Source organism: Ranitomeya variabilis, chromosome 7 (genome assembly GCF_051348905.1).
Source record: "Ranitomeya variabilis isolate aRanVar5 chromosome 7, aRanVar5.hap1, whole genome shotgun sequence".
Lineage (NCBI taxonomy): Eukaryota > Metazoa > Chordata > Amphibia > Anura > Dendrobatidae > Ranitomeya > Ranitomeya variabilis.
In genome coordinates, this window is record NC_135238.1 from 167,615,722 (window position 1) to 167,633,834 (window position 18,113).

The following is an 18,113-nucleotide window of genomic DNA, read 5'->3' on the forward strand; positions in this document are numbered from 1 at the left end:
CTGTACTTTATAGTAAATATAGCAGTATAGAAATGTAGCTTTATATATGTAATGCGTGCACATTTGCAATCTACAGTATATTTTAGCACATAAAATGTGTGAAAAACTGTGTTTTTAAAGGGATTGTCCAGAAAATGTACAACTTTTCAGACTACTTAGGAAATTCACAGGGATCTTTTGTGTTTCTCACTCATTTCTGGTGCGCTGGGCTAGGATGCACAGTTCACCAGGATAAGGTGAGTGTCTGAACAGGAGCTTTTGACCCCAGTTCATCAAGACTGTTGTAATGAGGGGGGGGGTGATGGAGTCAGAGAATTACGCCTCTTAAGGAATTAGGAGCGTCTGACAATTAGCATGCTACTCTGTGAGCATCACTACTAATGGGTGCAGTCAGGGATTGCAGTTCGATCTCTGACAGAGGCCAGGGTTACACTTAACTTATGAAAAATCAGTCCGTTTCTCTTGGCCGAGAGTCATACAAATGTTCTCCGTATGGTCATCCGTATGCAATGTGTTTGCAATGTGATAATGAGATTTCCTCGCATCTATGTATCCGTATGACATCCTTATGGCTTTACCTTTCTCACTGCTTTTCCTTATAAAATTTGATGGCTCAATGGGCTGAAATGAGGAACATGTGGGCGTATTTCTCGCAAGTCACACTGATGGTCCATGTGAGGTCCGATTTTTTTTCTCGCACCCATAGACTTAAATTGGCGAGACTCGGCTGATATACTCATACAATCGCAGCATGCTGCAATTTCACTCGGACGTAGTGTATGCCGAGAAAAAACACGGTGATGTGAGCTTCCCCATAGATTAACACTGGGCCGAGTGCTATGGGATGTTTTCTCACATAGCACTCGTCTGTATTATACGCTAGTGTGACTCCAGCCATAAGGTGAGCATCAGCGTGTCATGAATAAGACAAGCTGTGGCGTCACACCCCATCCCACCACATCCCACCACAGCTCCACCCGTTTTGGCGGACCTGGGCAAAATGTTAAAATTTGCAAAACGCTGAATTAGGCAAAAAAATTGACTTTTCAAAGAGATATAATTCTGGTATAATCACTTCTCCCAATCTTGGTAGCTGAGTCTTTTTTATGGTGATGTAGGACATGCAGTTATGAGTGTGTTAATAGCATTGGTGTGTTTTTTTACAGTAGCCTAATGAAATAAAAAAATTAAGATGACATATCAAATGTTTTATGGATTTTACCGATGCTCTGTCTGATGAATCACATAAATGTAAAACACTATAAATGCTGTACATACAGATGTGGCAAAGGTTATCATCGCTCAAAACGCATCATCTTGAGAACTTGTCACAGTAGCCCTTGACCAATGTTTGTATTGGTGTCAAATACAAATTGTGTCTAATGAGATTTCCGTGCGCTGTGTTGTCTAAACCAAGGTAACCTTTGCTAGATCTATACATATATTGTTTATACTCATTTCTTACCCTAATTTAATGTTGCAGGATCTGACACAGGAATTTTCTCGACTAAAGAATTTACAAGCCAGGCATTGATCAGACCCGGATCCCCAACATCCAGCACTGGAGCAAAGAGGATGGCACACCATTCCCTCAGCCGCTGAAAATATCAATAAAGATCATTAATGGGGAAAGATAAAACAAATCCTTCAGAAATCGTATAAATGATCCCAATATCTAACGCATCATAAAAATAAACCTTAATAACTGAGTGCAAGTATTAATTACATGTCGCATCCAGGAGGCATCAAAAGCTTCACATTATATCTCTGTTAATTATATTGAAGAATCAATGTTGAAAATATTCCAACTCCAATAATGAATTAACCTAATGATCTGTAGGAATGTATGTACCGGACTACATGTTTCGCCTATTCCCTAAATCCCCAGCAATAATAGGCACTATAGCAATTCATCCCTGAATATTTTAACATTTTGCTTCAAGAAAAAACATTAGACTATATTAGTGATAGTTAATGGGTCAATGAATATTAGTGTAGGTACACATGACCAATTTCTCCACATTCGAGAAAAACGGTCTGATCATTGTGATCAGAGTGTGATCAGAGTGGCATCAGTTTTTCTTGGATGTGGACTGAAAAAAGAAAAGTTTCTCCACCTTCTCCATTCTCAGTCCGTGAAACTCAGACTCAGATGTCAATCCTGTGTGGTTCAATGTTTTTCACAGGCCCGTAGACATGCATTGTCGATGTCGGATCAAAATAGGACATGTCTCTGATTTCTTTCTGCAGACCATTCGGTTCAAGGAAAAAAATCGACTGTCTATAGGGGCATGTAGGTCATAGGAAGCTGAATAAAATGATACCATGATATCCACATTCTGATGTTTTATTCCAAAGAAATCCTTGTTTTTCATATATGTAAATGAGCTGTTGCAGGCTATGGGCCGGACACTGATCTCCCTGAGTATCTTCTTCCAGAGATTATTGTAAATGAAAGGAGGAGTTACCATTGCGAGACGTATAACTAACACTGAAAAGTAAAATTGATCTTTGCCTCCTTACACACACATTTGCTGCAGTTCTCACAGCTGTGCTGTATTGTAACAATATTGAAGCCCTGTTTGCCTGTGAGATGGAAGCTGAAGCAGAGAGGAACCTGCAGATGTGTCAGTTATAACCACACACAGCTCTGCAGTGAGATCAGGAGAGCAGAGAGCGGCCATCACACTGCTAACGACCCCATTCATTTACAATAATCTCTGGAGGCAGATTCTCAGATAGGTCAGCGTTCGGCCCATAGCCATGACCAGCTCATTTACATATACAAAAAACATGGATCTCTCTGAAATAAGACATCAAATTGCTGATATCAAGATGTCATTTTTTTCAGCTTCCTATGACCTACATGCCCCAAGAAGTTGGCTTGGGAGGGTTGATCCTACTGACACATGCCTTTTAAGGCTTCTTTCACACTTCCGTCTTTGGTCTCACGTCGAAATCCGTCGTGTTTTGAAAATGCAGGATCCTGCAAAAAAATGTGCATTTTCCCATAGACTTGTATCAGCAACGGATTGTGACGGATGGCCATCCGTTTCATCCGTCGTGCACTGGATCCGTCAGAAAATAGCGGTCCGTCGTGGAGAGAAAACGTTCAGAGGAACGTTTTTTCTTCACGTTGGAAAATCGGTCAGTGACGCCTCTCTCTCTCGTCCCCGGACGATTGACTCCATTGAAATTGTGGCAACAACACAAACGACGCATCCGTCATTACACTGGATGCGTCACACACGGTTTTCACTATTTTCATGACGTCCGCCGATACGTCATTTTACTGCACAGCGACGCACAGCAGAAGACGGAAGTGTGAAAGAGGGCTAACGGAGCGGTTTCTAGTGATTGCAAAATTATTTAAAATATCCACAACTTCTTTATTTCCAGCACATAATTCCAATACTAGATAATCACTGTTTTTATGCACCTGAAGTTTTAAGGGACACTTGAGTGCTGGATATTTTTTTTGTAATAAACTCTTTTGAGACCTGGATGTTAGATACTTACTGCAGTTTTCTGCTTTCCTGTTTTCTCTAATGGTGGATTTCTGGCTGGATGTCCTGAACAGTGAGGTCCAGTTGATGGTATTGTAGTAGCAAAGATTGTGGTTGTCCGTAATATAGATATTTCCAGCGCTGATTTCTTTGAGGGACTGTAGTTTTAGGCCTGTGAGGCTCTGCTGCTTGAGGATGAGCAGTGAGATCCCACTATGTGCAAATAAAAAATGAAAATCCATTAAAAAGAATCTGTCACAAGGTTTTTGCTATGCAATCTGAGAGTAGCTTGTTGTAGGGACAGATACCCTGATTCAAGTGATGTGTCACTTGCTGGGCTGCTTGCTGTCATTGTGATGCCACCACTGATTTCTCTGCTGCAGATCCAGCAGCCCTCTGAATGCTGAGCTTTGTATAACCTCGCCCACACCACTGATTGGCGGCATTCTTGTATACTGTGCATTGACAGAAAGCTGCTAATCAGTGGTGGGGACGGGGTTGCACAGAGCCATTGACTAGAAGGCATGAGGCACCAAGTCTTGTTTGGTGATAATCTAATGTTAATAAAACACTGATTTTACTAAAACAGCAACACACAGCCTAATAAGTGATACATCACCTGAATCCGGCTATCATCCCCTACATCATGTTGCTCTCAGAATACATAGCAAAAACCTGCTGAGATATTTCCTTTAAGATAAAATTGATGAACATATTCTGCTGCAATATGCATTGGGTAACATATATTGAATATTGGTAGAATATGCCAACATTTTATGATTGGTGAAAGATCCTGAAAATGAAGGGACTGCAGCTGTGCTTTAGTGCTGCATCCATCTGTGCTGCAGATTACTCATTCTCAGGATTGTTGGAGGTCCCAAACGTCAGATCCCCACCGATCATAAAGTAATGGCATAACCATGCTGTAATGTAATTTAATGGTATAATGGTCATACATATTCATGGGCCACCCTATTGTAATCTTCCTATATATAAGAATATCTATAAAGCAAATCCCATTCGGAACACCCATGCGAAAATCTCATTATAGATAAAACCAGACAATCTTGATTTAAGACATGGGTCTTCCTAATGGAAGATTATTACTAGGGTAATGCTACAGGGATCCCTATTAAGCAAGTCTACAATCATCTATGTCATCCAATACTTTAATATTGTACTCCGCTAGTAATGAAATCCATTCTTGACGTTGCCTGCATTGGGGACGGGGGAAAGGTATAATATAGCAAATCTGAAACGAGAACCCTTTCCTCACTTTCAACATGCGGCCTTAGTCTACCATTACTAATCGTCATCACTCGGTTATGATGAGCTGTTCTCTGCGTGTTTGCCCAAATTTGTCACAAATGGAATGATATGTAACGTTAGGTAATGAATCTGATAGGTAAAATATAGAAAAATATAATTGAATACTAAATTCAGGAATGAATATAATTTAATCCCAAAAGATCCCAAAAATGCAACCTTAAGTTTCTCAAACAGTGAAATTGAAGAGTAAGATTTAAGAATATTAGAAAAAGAAATGAATAACAGATTTGGCCTGAAATCATTACCTAAGGGAAATCTACAGTTTCAAAAGCTTCCAAAAGGTCAAGGAGAATGATAAGAGTGTAATGGCTCTGAGACGTAAGAATGAGAAAGTCATCAGGTGTTTAAGTAACTTAGTTTTCAGTTGGCTGGGCAGAGCAATAACCTAACTGAAGTAGGGGTAGAAGATTATTGGCGTTCAAAAGGGAGAATGCACTGGCACATCTACAGAATCGGAAAAGAAAAGAACACTACTCAAGACTAGAACCTAAAAGAGGAATCTGTCTTATTTTGATACTTCTTATTAAACAGGTCTTCAAGGTTTATGTCATCATAAATGATTGAGCAGATCCCTAGCCTACTGCCCAACCGATGTCCATGGTTCTTCAAGGGCGTATGGACATCACAATCTCATGGAGAAAAATGAGAACTGTTCTGTAAAGGTGGTTCTAGCTTTAACGTATTCAATTTGTACTCTGAAGTGGCTTCCTCCAGTGATTGCAGACAGACCACCCTTGATCAGCTATTTCATGATGTCATAATTAAGTAATTACGGATAAAATAAGAAAAAGAGCTATCTCGTGGTCATCGCCTTTTCCAATGAAGAAGAGCTCCCATATTCAATGTGAAAAAACATTACTAGATTAACCTGACAAAGGGGGCAATTAATTCCCGAAACGTGTTTTATGATAATAAAATATAAATTGTAATAAAGAATTTTTTCATGACAAATATTTGAACTCTTCATTTTTCTCAACTTTCTTAATTTATCCATTGATCTAACTCCTACCAGGTCTAGGAAAGAAATCAAAGGGGAAATCTGGTAGCCATCCATTATCTGGTTTATGACAGGTGATTATGGGTGTTATGCTCCAAGCTTTATCCAGAGAAGTGAGAGTCTTAGCATGCACCTCATTATTACTGTATTTTTCTAAGAGGTTTTGCACTATGCATGCCCTTTTCCCTTTTTTTTTTTTTTTCCTCTTCCTGTGTATATGTGCAATTAAGTGATTGTTTCCTAATCAAGCACTATAATGTCATAATTACGGTAAATTTTATGGTGTGATAATCATGTCTTAAGTCATAATTAGGATTTTTTACGTCAAAATGATTTGCTAGCAAGTCAGTATCATGCATATGATATCATAGTGAATTTTTTAAATTTCAAAATCATGTATTATATCAAAATAAAGACATTTGATGTCATAACTATATCTTACGATAAGTTTCCTGATGATAAAATCATGCATTATAATTAGTGTTGAGCATTCCGATGCTGCAAGTATCGGGTATCGGCCGATACTTGCTGTATCGGAATTTCCGATACCGAGATCCGATATTTTTGTAATATCGGATATCGGTATCGAAACAACATTAATGTAAAAAGGTGTAAAAGAAAGAATTAAAATAAAAAAAATCGCTATACTCACCTCTCCGACGCAGCCGGGACCTCAGCGAAGGAACCGGCAGCGTTGTTTGTTTAAAATTCGCGCTTTTACTTGCTTACGTGAATTCCCGGCTTCTGATTGGTCAGGGCGGCCATGTTGCCGGGACGCGGACCAATCACAGCAAGCCGTGACGAAATTACGTCACGGCTTGCTGTGATTGGTCCGCGTCACGGCAACATGGCCGCCATTAACCAATCACAAGCCGTGACGTCACGGGAGGCTGGACACGCGCTTATTTTGAAAAGCGCGCGTGTCCAGCCTCCCGTGACGTCACGGCTTGTGATTGGTCACGGCGCCATATTGCCGGGATGCGGACCAATCACAGCAAGCCGTGACGAAATTACGTCACGGCTTGCTGTGATTGGTCCGCGTCCCAGGAACATGGCCGCCATTAACCAATCACAAGCCGTGACGTCACGGGAGGATGGACACGCGCTTATTTTGAAAAGCGCGCGTGTCCAGCCTCCCGTGACGTCACGGCTTGTGATTGGTCACGGCGCCATATTGCCGGGATGCGGACCAATCACAGCAAGCCGTGACGAAATTACGTCACGGCTTGCTGTGATTGGTCCGCGTCCCAGGAACATGGCCGCCATTAACCAATCACAAGCCGTGACGTCACGGGAGGATGGACACGCGCTTATTTTGAAAAGCGCGCGTGTCCAGCCTCCCGTGACGTCACGGCTTGTGATTGGTCACGGCGCCATATTGCCGGGACGCGGACCAATCACAGCAAGCCGTGACGTAATTTCGTCACGGCTTGCTGTGATTGGTCCGAGTCCCGGCAACATGGCCGCCCTGACCAATCAGAAGCCGGGAATTCACGTAAGCAAGTAAAAGCGCGAATTTTAAAGAAACAACGCTGCCGCTTACAATCGCCGAGGTCCCGGCTGCGTCGGACAGGTGAGTATAGCGATATTTTTTATTTTAATTCTTTATTTTACACATTTATATGGTTCCCAGGGCCTGAAGGAGAGTTTCCTCTCCTTCAGACCCTGGGAACCATCAGGAATACCGTCCGATACCTGAGTCCCATTGACTTGTATTGGTATCGGGTATCGGTATCGGATTGGATCCGATATTTTGCCGGTATCGGCCGATACTTTCCGATACCGATACTTTCAAGTATCGGACGGTATCGCTCAACACTAATTATAATGTCACAAAGCAGTCCCATAATGTCAGAATCAACGGCATACCCACATATTATATTACAGTGGGGAAAAAAAGTATTTAGTCAGCCACGAATTGCGCAAGTTCTCCCACTTAAAAAGATGAGAGAGGCCTGCAATTGTCATCATAGGTAGACCACAACTATGAGAGTCAAAAAGAGAAAACAAATCCAGAAAATCACTTTGTCTGATTTGGCAAGAATTATTTTTCAAACTACGATGGAAAATAAGTATTTTGTCATTAACAAAAGTTCATCTCAATATTTTGTCATATATCCTTTGTTGCCAATGACAGTGGTCAAACGTTTTCTGTAAGTCTTCACAAGGTTGGCACACACTGTTGGAGGTATGTTGCCTCATTCCTCCTTGCAGATCTACTCCAGAGCAGTGATGTTTTGGGCCTATCGCTGGGCAACACAGACTTTCAACTCCCTCCAAGGATTTCTGTTGTGACCTGTCCACCACAGAATCCACACCAGGACAGTCAGAAGGCTCAAGCTGCCCTGAAGAAAAACGAGGATGAAAACCAAAGTTACAAAAAAAAGGTGAAACCAAGGTAGCAGAACTAGCCCGATTATTAAGGGCAAACTCGGCCAACGGCAAAAAGGTCACCCACTCATCCTGATCAGCAGACACGAAGCATCTCAAATAGGTTTCCAAGGTCTGATTGGTTCGCTCCATTTGGCCATTTGTCTGAGGATGGAATGCTGAAGAAAAAGACAAATCAATGCCCATTCTAGCACAAAAGGACCGCAAAAACCTAGAAAGGAACTGGGAACCTCTGTCAGACACAATATTCTCTGGAATACCATGCAAACGGACCACATGCTGAAAAAATAATGGAACCAAATCAGAGGAGGAAGGCAACTTAGGCAACGGTACCAAATGGACCATCTTAGAAAACCGGTCACAAACCACCCAGATGACAGACATCTTCTGAGAAACCGGAAGATCAGAAATAAAATCCATGGAAATATGCGTCCAGGGCCTCTCAGGAACAGGCAAAGGCAAAAGCAACCCACTGGCATGGGAACAGCAAGGCTTCTGAGAATTTGACCGTGATCTTATTGAGAAGGCGATAATCTATACAGGGTCTCAAGGAACCATCCTTCTTGGCAACAAAAAAAAATCCCGCTCCCAATGGTGACGAAGACGGGCGAATATGCCCCTTCTCCAAGGACTCCTTTACCTAACTCCGCATAGCGGCATGCTCTGGCACAGACAGATTGAAAAGTCGGCCCTTAGGGAACTTACAGCCAGGAATCAAATTAATGGCACAATCGCAGTCCCTATGAGGAGGCAGGGAACTGGACTTGGGCTGATCAAATATATCCTGGAAATCTGACAAAAACTCAGGAACATCAGAAGAAGGGGACGAGGAAATGGACATCAAAGGAATATCACTATGTATCCCCTGACAACCCCAACCAGTTACAGACATAGATCTCCAATCCAGCACTGGATTATGTACCTGTAGCCATGGAAAACCCAGCACAACAACATCATGCAAATTATGCAACACCAAAAAGCGAATATTTTCCTGATGTACTGGAGCCATGTACATGATCAACTGTGTCCAGTACTGGGGTTTATTCTTGGCCAATGGAGTAGCATCAATCCCCCTTAGGGGAATAGGGCTCCGCAAAGGCTCCAAGGAAAAACCACAGCGCTTGGCAAATTCTAAGTCCATTAAGTTCAGGGCAGCACCAGAATCCACAAATGCCATAACAGAAAAGGACGACAATGAGCAAATCAGGGTAACAGACAAGAGAAATTTAGGCTGTACAGTACTAATGGTAACAGACCTAGAGACCCTCTTAGTACGCTTAGGGCAATCAGAAATAGCATGAGCAGAATCACCACAGTAAAAACACAGGCCATTCTGACGTCTGAATTTCTGCCTTTCTGCTCTAGTCAAAATCCTATCACATTGCATAGGCTCAGGACTCTGCTCAGAGGACACTGCCATATGGTGCACAACCTTGCGCTCGCGCAGGCGCCGATCAATCTGAATGGCCAAAGACATTGACTCATTCAGACCAGCAGGCGTGGGAAACCCCACCATAACATCTTTAAGGGCTTCAGAAAGACCCTTTCTGAAAATCGCTGCCAGGGCATACTCATTCCATTTTGTGAGCACAGACCACTTTCTAAATTTCTGGCAGTATACTTCTGCTGCTTCCTGACCCTGACACAGAGCCAGCAAAGTTTTTTCTGCCTGATCCACAGAATTAGGCTCGTCATACAGCAATCCGAGCGCTTGAAAAAATGCATCAATATTGAGTAATGCAGGATTTCCTGGCTCAAGGGAGAATGCCCAGTCCTGCGGGTCGCCACGCAGCAAAGAAATAACAATCTTCACCTGCTGAATGGGGTCACCAGAGGAACGGGGTCTCAGAGCAAAAAACAATCAGCAATTATTTTTAAAATTCAAAAACCTAGATCTATCCCCAGAAAATAAATCAGGAATAGGAATTCTAGGCTCTAATACCGGAGTCTGGACAACATAATCTTGGATACTCTGTACCCTTGCAGCGAGTTGATCCACGCGCAAGGACAGACCCTGAACCTCCATATCAGCACCAAAATCCTGAACCACCCAGAGATCAAGGGGAAAAAAAAGACAAAACAAGCTACAAAGGAAAAAAAAATGACTCAGAACTTTCTTTTCCCTCTTTTGAGATGCATTTAACACATTGTGGGCCAGCTGTACTGTTGTAACCTGGTGGTTAAGAGGCCACACCGATATGACCTGGTGGCTAAAACGCAACATGGGATGAGCTCTGAGAAGGTGGTATCTCTACTGACCGCAATCCCTAATCCTAACAACAACACTAGTAATAGCCGTGGGATGTTCCTGACTCTCCCTAGACACCTCTTCACAGCCTAAGAATTAACTACCCCTAAAGAAGGAAATAGAAAGCTATCTTGCCTCAGAGAAAACCCCAAAAGGAAAGATTGCCCCCCACAAATATTCGCTGTGAGTGGAGAGGGAAATGACATACACAGAAATGAAATCAGTTTTCAGCAAAGGAGGCCAATACTAAACTTGATAGACAGAGAGAAAAGGATACTGTGCGGTCAGTATTAAAAACTACAAAAATCCACGCAGAGTTTACAAAAAATGAACTCCACACCGACTCACGGTGTGGAGGGGCAAATCTGCTTCCCAGAGCTTCCAGCTAGCCTGAATATGACATAGTGACAAGCTGGACAAAAAGAGACATATTTGCAAAGCAATAATGTCCAAAGCAAATGGACGAACAAGAACTAGCAGAACTTATCTTTTGCTGACAAGGACAGGCCATATGAGAAATCCAAGGAGAGAACCAAATCCAACCTAAGACATTGACAGCTGGCATGAACTAAAGCCCAGAGCAGGTTTAAATAACAAACCCAGGCAAGGCAATCAGTGATGGCAGCTGCTACAGCTACCTAACGGAGCAGCAGTTCCACTCGAAACCACCAGAGGGAGCCCAAGGGCAGAACTCACAAAAATACCATTAGCAACCACAGGAGGGAGCTCCAGAACGGAATTCACAACAGATTTCTATGGGGTTCAGATCTGGAGACTGGCTACACCACTCCAGGACCTTCATATGCTTCTTACAAAGCTACTCCTTTGTTGCCTTGATGGTGTGCTTGGAATCATTCTCATGCTGAAAGACCCATCCACGCTTCATTGGCAATGTCCTTGCTGATGGAAGGAGGTTTGCACTCAAAATCTCATGATACATTCCCCCATTCATTCTTTCATGTACACGCATCAGTCATCCTGGTCCCTTTACAGAGAAACAGCCCCAAAGCATGATGTTGCCACCCCAATGCTTCACAGTAGGTATGGTGTTCTCTGGATGCAACTCAGCATTCTGTCTCCTCCATACATGGAGTTTTGTTTCTACCAAACAGTTCTACTTTGGTTTCATCAGACCATATAACATTCTCCCAATACTCCTCTGGATAATCCAAATGCTCTCTAGCAAACTTTAGACTGGCCCGGACATGTACTGGCTTAACCCTTATCCGGCTGAATAGGTACAATTGTAACTATTCCGTTTTAAAATTGCAATAACTTTTTTTTGAAAAGACGTAGAGGGCTGAAATTTCGTGACATCTCTACATTTTTGGTCCAGAATATATTGGCCAAATTTCAATAAAATATCTCCACCCGCTTCCGAGATAAGGGGTCGAGATCTTTTTGCATCCATAACAAGCTGCATAGGTACAAATGTACCTCATATATTTTGAATGAAGATAATGCAAGGGAAAAAGCATAAATTTTTTTTTAATGATAATGCTATTTAACTATTATAAACAAGTAAAAAACTGTTCATTTACATTATAAAAGAAAATGTAAGAAACTTTTTTTTATTGATTTTCTTTGCAAGTAATGCATGTTGGCTTTGCTACAGAGTGTTCATCGCAAATGGGTTTCACACAAACCACACAAGACTTTCTAGTCTTGCGTTGTTTTCGCCTCAGGTCTCTGCAGACATAGCAACTACCAACAACAGGGGAGGGTCCACGACTACCATGAGGTATGTTGGGGCCAGCTGCTGGCTGCGATGCTACCACAATGCATCGTCCAAGCACCATTTCTACTGCACCTCGAAGAAAATGGTTTCTCATTATCATTTTGTTTGTACTACGATCTTCAATTGCAATCATACACAGCTGATTTGCGAGATCTTTCAGGAACTTTCTTCGTTGATCCTTTGCCCTGAAGCTTGGATTGTGTTCTCTGTAGATGATGTAGGATGCTAACCCACTGACATCAATCATATTGTAGAAAAATGCCAAAGTCCAACGTGATGTTCGTCGTTTCACAGTGTACTCTCCCAACATTTTATCCATAACATCAACGCCACCTTTTGTTATGTTGTAGTATTTTATTATCTCTGGCTTGGCTGCTAGTGTCTCTTCAACTTCTCCCGTCATGTGCATAGATGATAGAAGCACGACTGATTTGTTCTTCTTTGGTACATATGAACAGACTGTTGCATCATGATTGTAGGCAAAATTTGTCGAGTTTACAGGCCTTTCTTTGGCAGGCTGCATGTTGTTAGGTAGGAACCTTTTGTTTTTTCTCACTGTACCAACTAGTGTCATGTTCCAGGAGTTCAATACCTTAGCTAGTTCCATGGTTGTAAAGAAGTTATCGGTGGTGACATTTCTTCCAGAGCCTTTATACGAGCTCACTAGGTCCAATACTGTTCGTTCTCCAATGTTTACTTGTCGAGGACCATCAGTTGGTTACCCAGTGTAGAGCTGACCTTGTAAAGGGTAGGCATTTGATGAGTCACAAGCCCAGAAAATCTTTATGCCATATTTAGCTGGTTTTGAAGGTATATACTGGGTAAATTTAGTATGACCTCTAAATGGAAATAATTGCTCGTCGACGGTGATACAATGATATGGCTTGTAGGCTCTCTCCAGATTACTGTTCAGCATTGTCCAGATGTCCCGTATTGGTGCAGCTTTATCTGTTTGCACACGTTCTGCACGTGTATTTTCGTTGTCAAACCTGATAAATCTGAGTATCATCTTGAAGCGGTCACGAGACATGGCTGCACGTATAAGAGGCAGAGCAGCAACATTCCACATTTCCTCCAGATTCTCTTTGTTGGCTCTGTGCACACCAGCAGCAATCAGTATGCCCAAAAATGCATGAAGTTCAGTTTCAGTAAATTGCTTGAATGTTTTTTGTGGTGGCCGTTTGGAAGAATCAGGAAAACGTTGTACCAGTTCGTTGTTGTAAGCATCACAAACTCTCTTGGCCTTTCGATTCGTTTCCCGTAATATGATGTCACACATCTCGGGAGTCATGATGGACTTGAATAGCTCTTTTGCTGTATATAGGTTGCTGATTGCTGCAGGGCCACCTCTTTGTCGTAGGACATTACGAGATTTTGTTTGTGCATTTGGCAGTGGATTACTGCACCATTGAGTTTCATCCTTAGCAGTCCAAATGTCGCCTGCACTTTGAGGCACAGAATCATCCTCAACACTTTCGTCTGATTCGTATTCATTTTCATGCTCTATGACCATTTCTTGTTCAATGTCTGAATCTTCTTCAGTAACATCCACTTGTGGTACATAGTTTTCATCATCAGATGCAACATATGGTTCATCCTCATGCTCAGAATCAGATTCTTCTAGCATTCGCATTATTTCGTCAGACGTAAATCTGTAAATATGAAAAAATGTAAAATAAATAATTTTCCGAAATACTACATTATTGGCTTTTCACAAAATTATACTAACCTGCAAACACGTTTTCTTGGATTATGGCGGAAACTAGATCCAGCATTACTATCACTCATGATGACTTGCTAGATGAATTTTGGCTTCGTATTTTGTGCTGAATATAAATAAAACATCGTAAAACAATATGTAGATACTAATTATTATCCATTTTTCGTATAAAAATTATACCTATAGTGATAAGTTTCATACAAAATATATGTAAGCCAAGTCCAGGCTGAAAGACAATTTGACTGTTCTGTCCCCACATAATGAGAATAAAGGTATAACTGGCTGTTAGATGCTGTGAGACTTTCCTACCTTCGTTTCCAAGAAATTGAAGACTTCACAAGCCTAGAAATGTGTGCTCACAGCAATGAGATGAACAGCAAAATGGCTAATGAGAGGAGGGAGGCAGGAAGACAAGTAGAAGCCACTCCCAGTTTGAATTAACTTAATTGACAGCAACATAAGTGACCAGTAACAACACTGAACAATAGATATCAGCATAACATTTGTAGCTGAATGAACTTTAGTTTCTGAAACCAAGTAAAGTCTTCCCACAGTGGAGGTATATGTGAAGGTACAATTGTACCTATGCAGCCTGTTAAGGTTGTAAAATTATGCAGCCTGACAAGGGTTAAGCATGGGGACACGTCTGGCACTGCACGATCTGAGTTCCGGGTGGCGTAGTGTGTTGCTGATAATAGCCTTTGTTACGGTGGTCCCAGCATTATGCAGGCCATTCACTAGGTCTCCCCATGTGCTTCTGGGATTTTTGCTCAACCTTCTTGTGATCATTTTGACCCCACGGGGTGAGATGTAGCATGGAGCTTCAGATTGAAGGAGATTATCAGTGGTCTTGTATGTCTTCCATTTTCTTATTATTGCTCCCACAGTTGATTTCATCACACCAAGCTGCTTGCCTATTGCAGATTCAGTCTTCCCAGCCTGGTGCAGGGCTACAATTTTGTTTCTGGTGTCCTTCGACAGCTTTTTGGTCTTCACCATAGTGGAGTTTGGAGTGTGACTGTTTGAGGTTGTGGACAGGTGTCTTTTATACTGGTAACAAGTTTAAACAGGTGCCATTACTACAGGTAATGAGTGGAGGTCAGAGGAGCCTCTTAAAGAAGAAGTTACAGGTCTGTGAGAGCCAGAAATCTTGCATATTTTTAGGTGACCAAATATTTATTTTTCCACCATAGTTTGCTAAATAAATCTTGCCAAATCAGACAAGCTGATTTCCTGGATTTGTTTTCTTATTTTGACTCTCATAGTTGTGGTCTACCTATGATGTCAATTACAGGCCTCTATCATCTTTTCAAGTGGGAGAACTTGAACAATTGGTGGCTGACTAAATACTTTTTTCCCCACTGTTTATCCACGCTTGTATTTACCTCACTAAACTGCAAAAAAAAATTAAGAAAAACTAACAGCAAGCCAAAAGTCCTATACACAAATGTTGGCTGAACCCATCGACAATGGCCCTTTTCAGATCCAAGTGGTGTTTTTGAGTTGCGCGGCTAGGGTCTTTCTAAAATGCATGGGGAACAGTTGGGTGTGAGTGCGGCTTCTTTCTGTAGTCGGTCTTCCTTTTTTCCGTTAACCCTGAGTGAATGTGTTACTTTCATGACAGTACGATTTTGGACTGGTAATGATTCTTATACTCCCTGAGACAAGCTACCGTCAGACATGTCTGGCAGTGGCTCTCTCATAGAAAACACAGGAGAAATGTGAGTGCTCCTTTGTATGGGAGATTCTGGTGCTATAGCTGGCGATCAGCTGAACTATCGCTCAGCCAACAGACTATACACGGGGGCTTTGCACAGATGCCAGATCATCAATATACTAGGTCACTAGAGGGCTCACCCATGAGGGACATGTTCCAGGGAACTAATTAGTTTTCCTATTTATTTTAGCTATATAATAGTTGCCATCCAAGTAGGACGTCCTTGTGATAAGCGGCTAATTTATATGGATTTGTGATTCTCTTTGTATTGTAGTATTTTAAACGAGCTGGTCAAAAACTGCATGAATTATCAAGTGATGTGTTCTATAGGTGATATCTCCCCTAAACTTACTGTATTCTTGGCTGACAGTCTTGGATTTTGGATTTTTTTAAATAATTTCTACTATTATAAACTTTTTTGTGAAACCTTCAAGCGACTGTTTTATATAACAATAATATGAAAGGCTCAAAAATAATGGGAGGTGCAGCTGTCAGAGTCCGGCAAAGTGTCTGATACACTACCAGTATCACAGTTTAATAGGGTAGGTCAATGCTCACAGCCTGGGTTCAGTTTAGATCTCTTTGCTTCTTTCTATTACCCTGTAAAGCTAAAACTACCAAAGGGGACACCTGCTATTTTAGAGAGTGCTGCCCCACAGGTGCTATGAAGAAAAAAATACTTCTGCCGTCACCGCTCTAGTCAGGAGGTGAATTGTATGAGATTGTCTGCTGGCTCGTTGGCTACTGAGGATGTGATGTTTTAGAACGTCTCAGCTGAGGCCATCATTAAATGTGCCCCCTGCACTTCCTTCTCAGCCTTTGCCCTGCAGAGACAAATCATTATTCTCAGTGCTGGTTTACAGTATTCTATAACCTCTGTGTGGGCACCTGCTTTCTTCTATCTATCCATGTTGGGAGCAGGAAACTCTGTTTTGGTAATTGCAGAGTCTAGGTGAACAGACTTTAATGCTAAATTGCTGAGCTTGGTAAACCATTATTTTAAGCAGCTAGAGCTTTCCAATCATCTTCAAATAGGTATATTATAATGTTTAAAACTGTAGAAATATCATGGTAAAAATGTTTTATTGCCCCAGAACATTTTTAGAAATATAATAATTCTAGGGTAAAGTACTTTATACTTGGGAGTATCACTGTTCTTTCAATAATAGTTGTTCACAATTTTTCTCATCCCTTCCATTCTACGAGAAACTACTTCTACCTTTAAAAGGATTTTTCTATCATCTTCTTACGACAGAGTGGTCTCTCATCCCATTATTCGAAAGCTCTAAATTTCGACTCAAATATCATCATGGTTCAGAAATGTTGACCAAATCAAAAGGATGGAAAAGTAGACGAAGAAATAACTCTTTAGAAAAAGTCACTAGATATAAGTTTACTTGCATGAGTGGCGCCAAAATAATCTGAAGTCAAGACACATAATTTTGTATGGACTTACAACAACCTCAGTGCATTTAGGACTGTGTCAACAAGTGATAATAAAGAAGGTTTGCTAGATACTCATCATGGAGAGTGGTTGAATCTTTTACTGAGATTTAGATTATTTTAAACAGCCCTTATCCTATATGGTGACTGACAAAGTTTTGGCTAAAGAGTTAAGACTTTTTCAAACTTTTCTTTTTTGTAACTTTGTTCTTTTTCAAAAATGTTTTTTTGTCTCTTTTATCTCTATAGATCCTCATTGATGAGCGACTTGAAGGTTGAAGACCTTTTTCATTTTGGATACTACTCCTGGGAAACCTATCAATTTCAATACATATTTAAAAGGGTCTAAATTTTTTATGTATGTATGCTTTTTTTAACAAATAATAAAAAAATAAAACTTTTAATAAAAATTATCTTCTATTAAAATCCTTATTCAAAATAGTATATCTAACCATCACAGCTTTAGGCAATGATCACTGTGAAGATTTGCAATTTGACTTGGAGAGTACAGTTATTGCACAGTATTTTTTCAGTGCAGATGTCTGGAGCATGTGAAGGAATCATAAAAAACCCCATTCAATGCATTGATAGTAGAATTGTTGTGGGCATTTATTACATAGCATATGAACATAGCCTTACACGTTATGTTGATTATAGTCTATTTGTAACTTATTATATTGCATTATATATTAGTCATTAAATTCTTTACATGTTTTATTTTTATTTTTTTTTATTTTACTTGTATATACAGTACAGACCAAAAGTTTGGACACACCTTCTCATTTAAAGATTTTTCTGTATTTTTATGACTATGAAAATTGTACATTCACACTGAAGGCATCAAAACTATGAATTAACACATGTGGAATTATATACTTAACAAAAAAGTGTGAAACAACTGAAATTATGTCTGAACAACTGAAATTATGTCATGGTAAAATAGCTGCTAGGAAACCACTGCTAAGGACAGGCAACAAGCACAAGAGACTTGTTTGGGCTAAAGAACACAAGGAATGGTCATTAG

The 18,113-nt window shown here is 40.9% G+C and overlaps 1 protein-coding gene across 2 annotated transcripts in view; it reads right to left on the reverse strand.

Moving 5' to 3' along the window:
* Nucleotides 1–18,113, reverse strand: part of ERBB4 (erb-b2 receptor tyrosine kinase 4) — a 1,241,858-nt gene that overhangs the window by 368,075 nt on the left and 855,670 nt on the right. For both annotated transcript variants that reach the window (XM_077272252.1, XM_077272251.1), the window contains exons 12-13: nt 3,520–3,719; nt 1,466–1,598 (exon numbers count right to left, since the gene is read on the reverse strand). In XM_077272252.1, the coding sequence (XP_077128367.1) occupies nt 1,466–1,598; nt 3,520–3,719 (333 nt within the window). The remainder of the gene's footprint in view (nt 1–1,465; nt 1,599–3,519; nt 3,720–18,113) is intronic.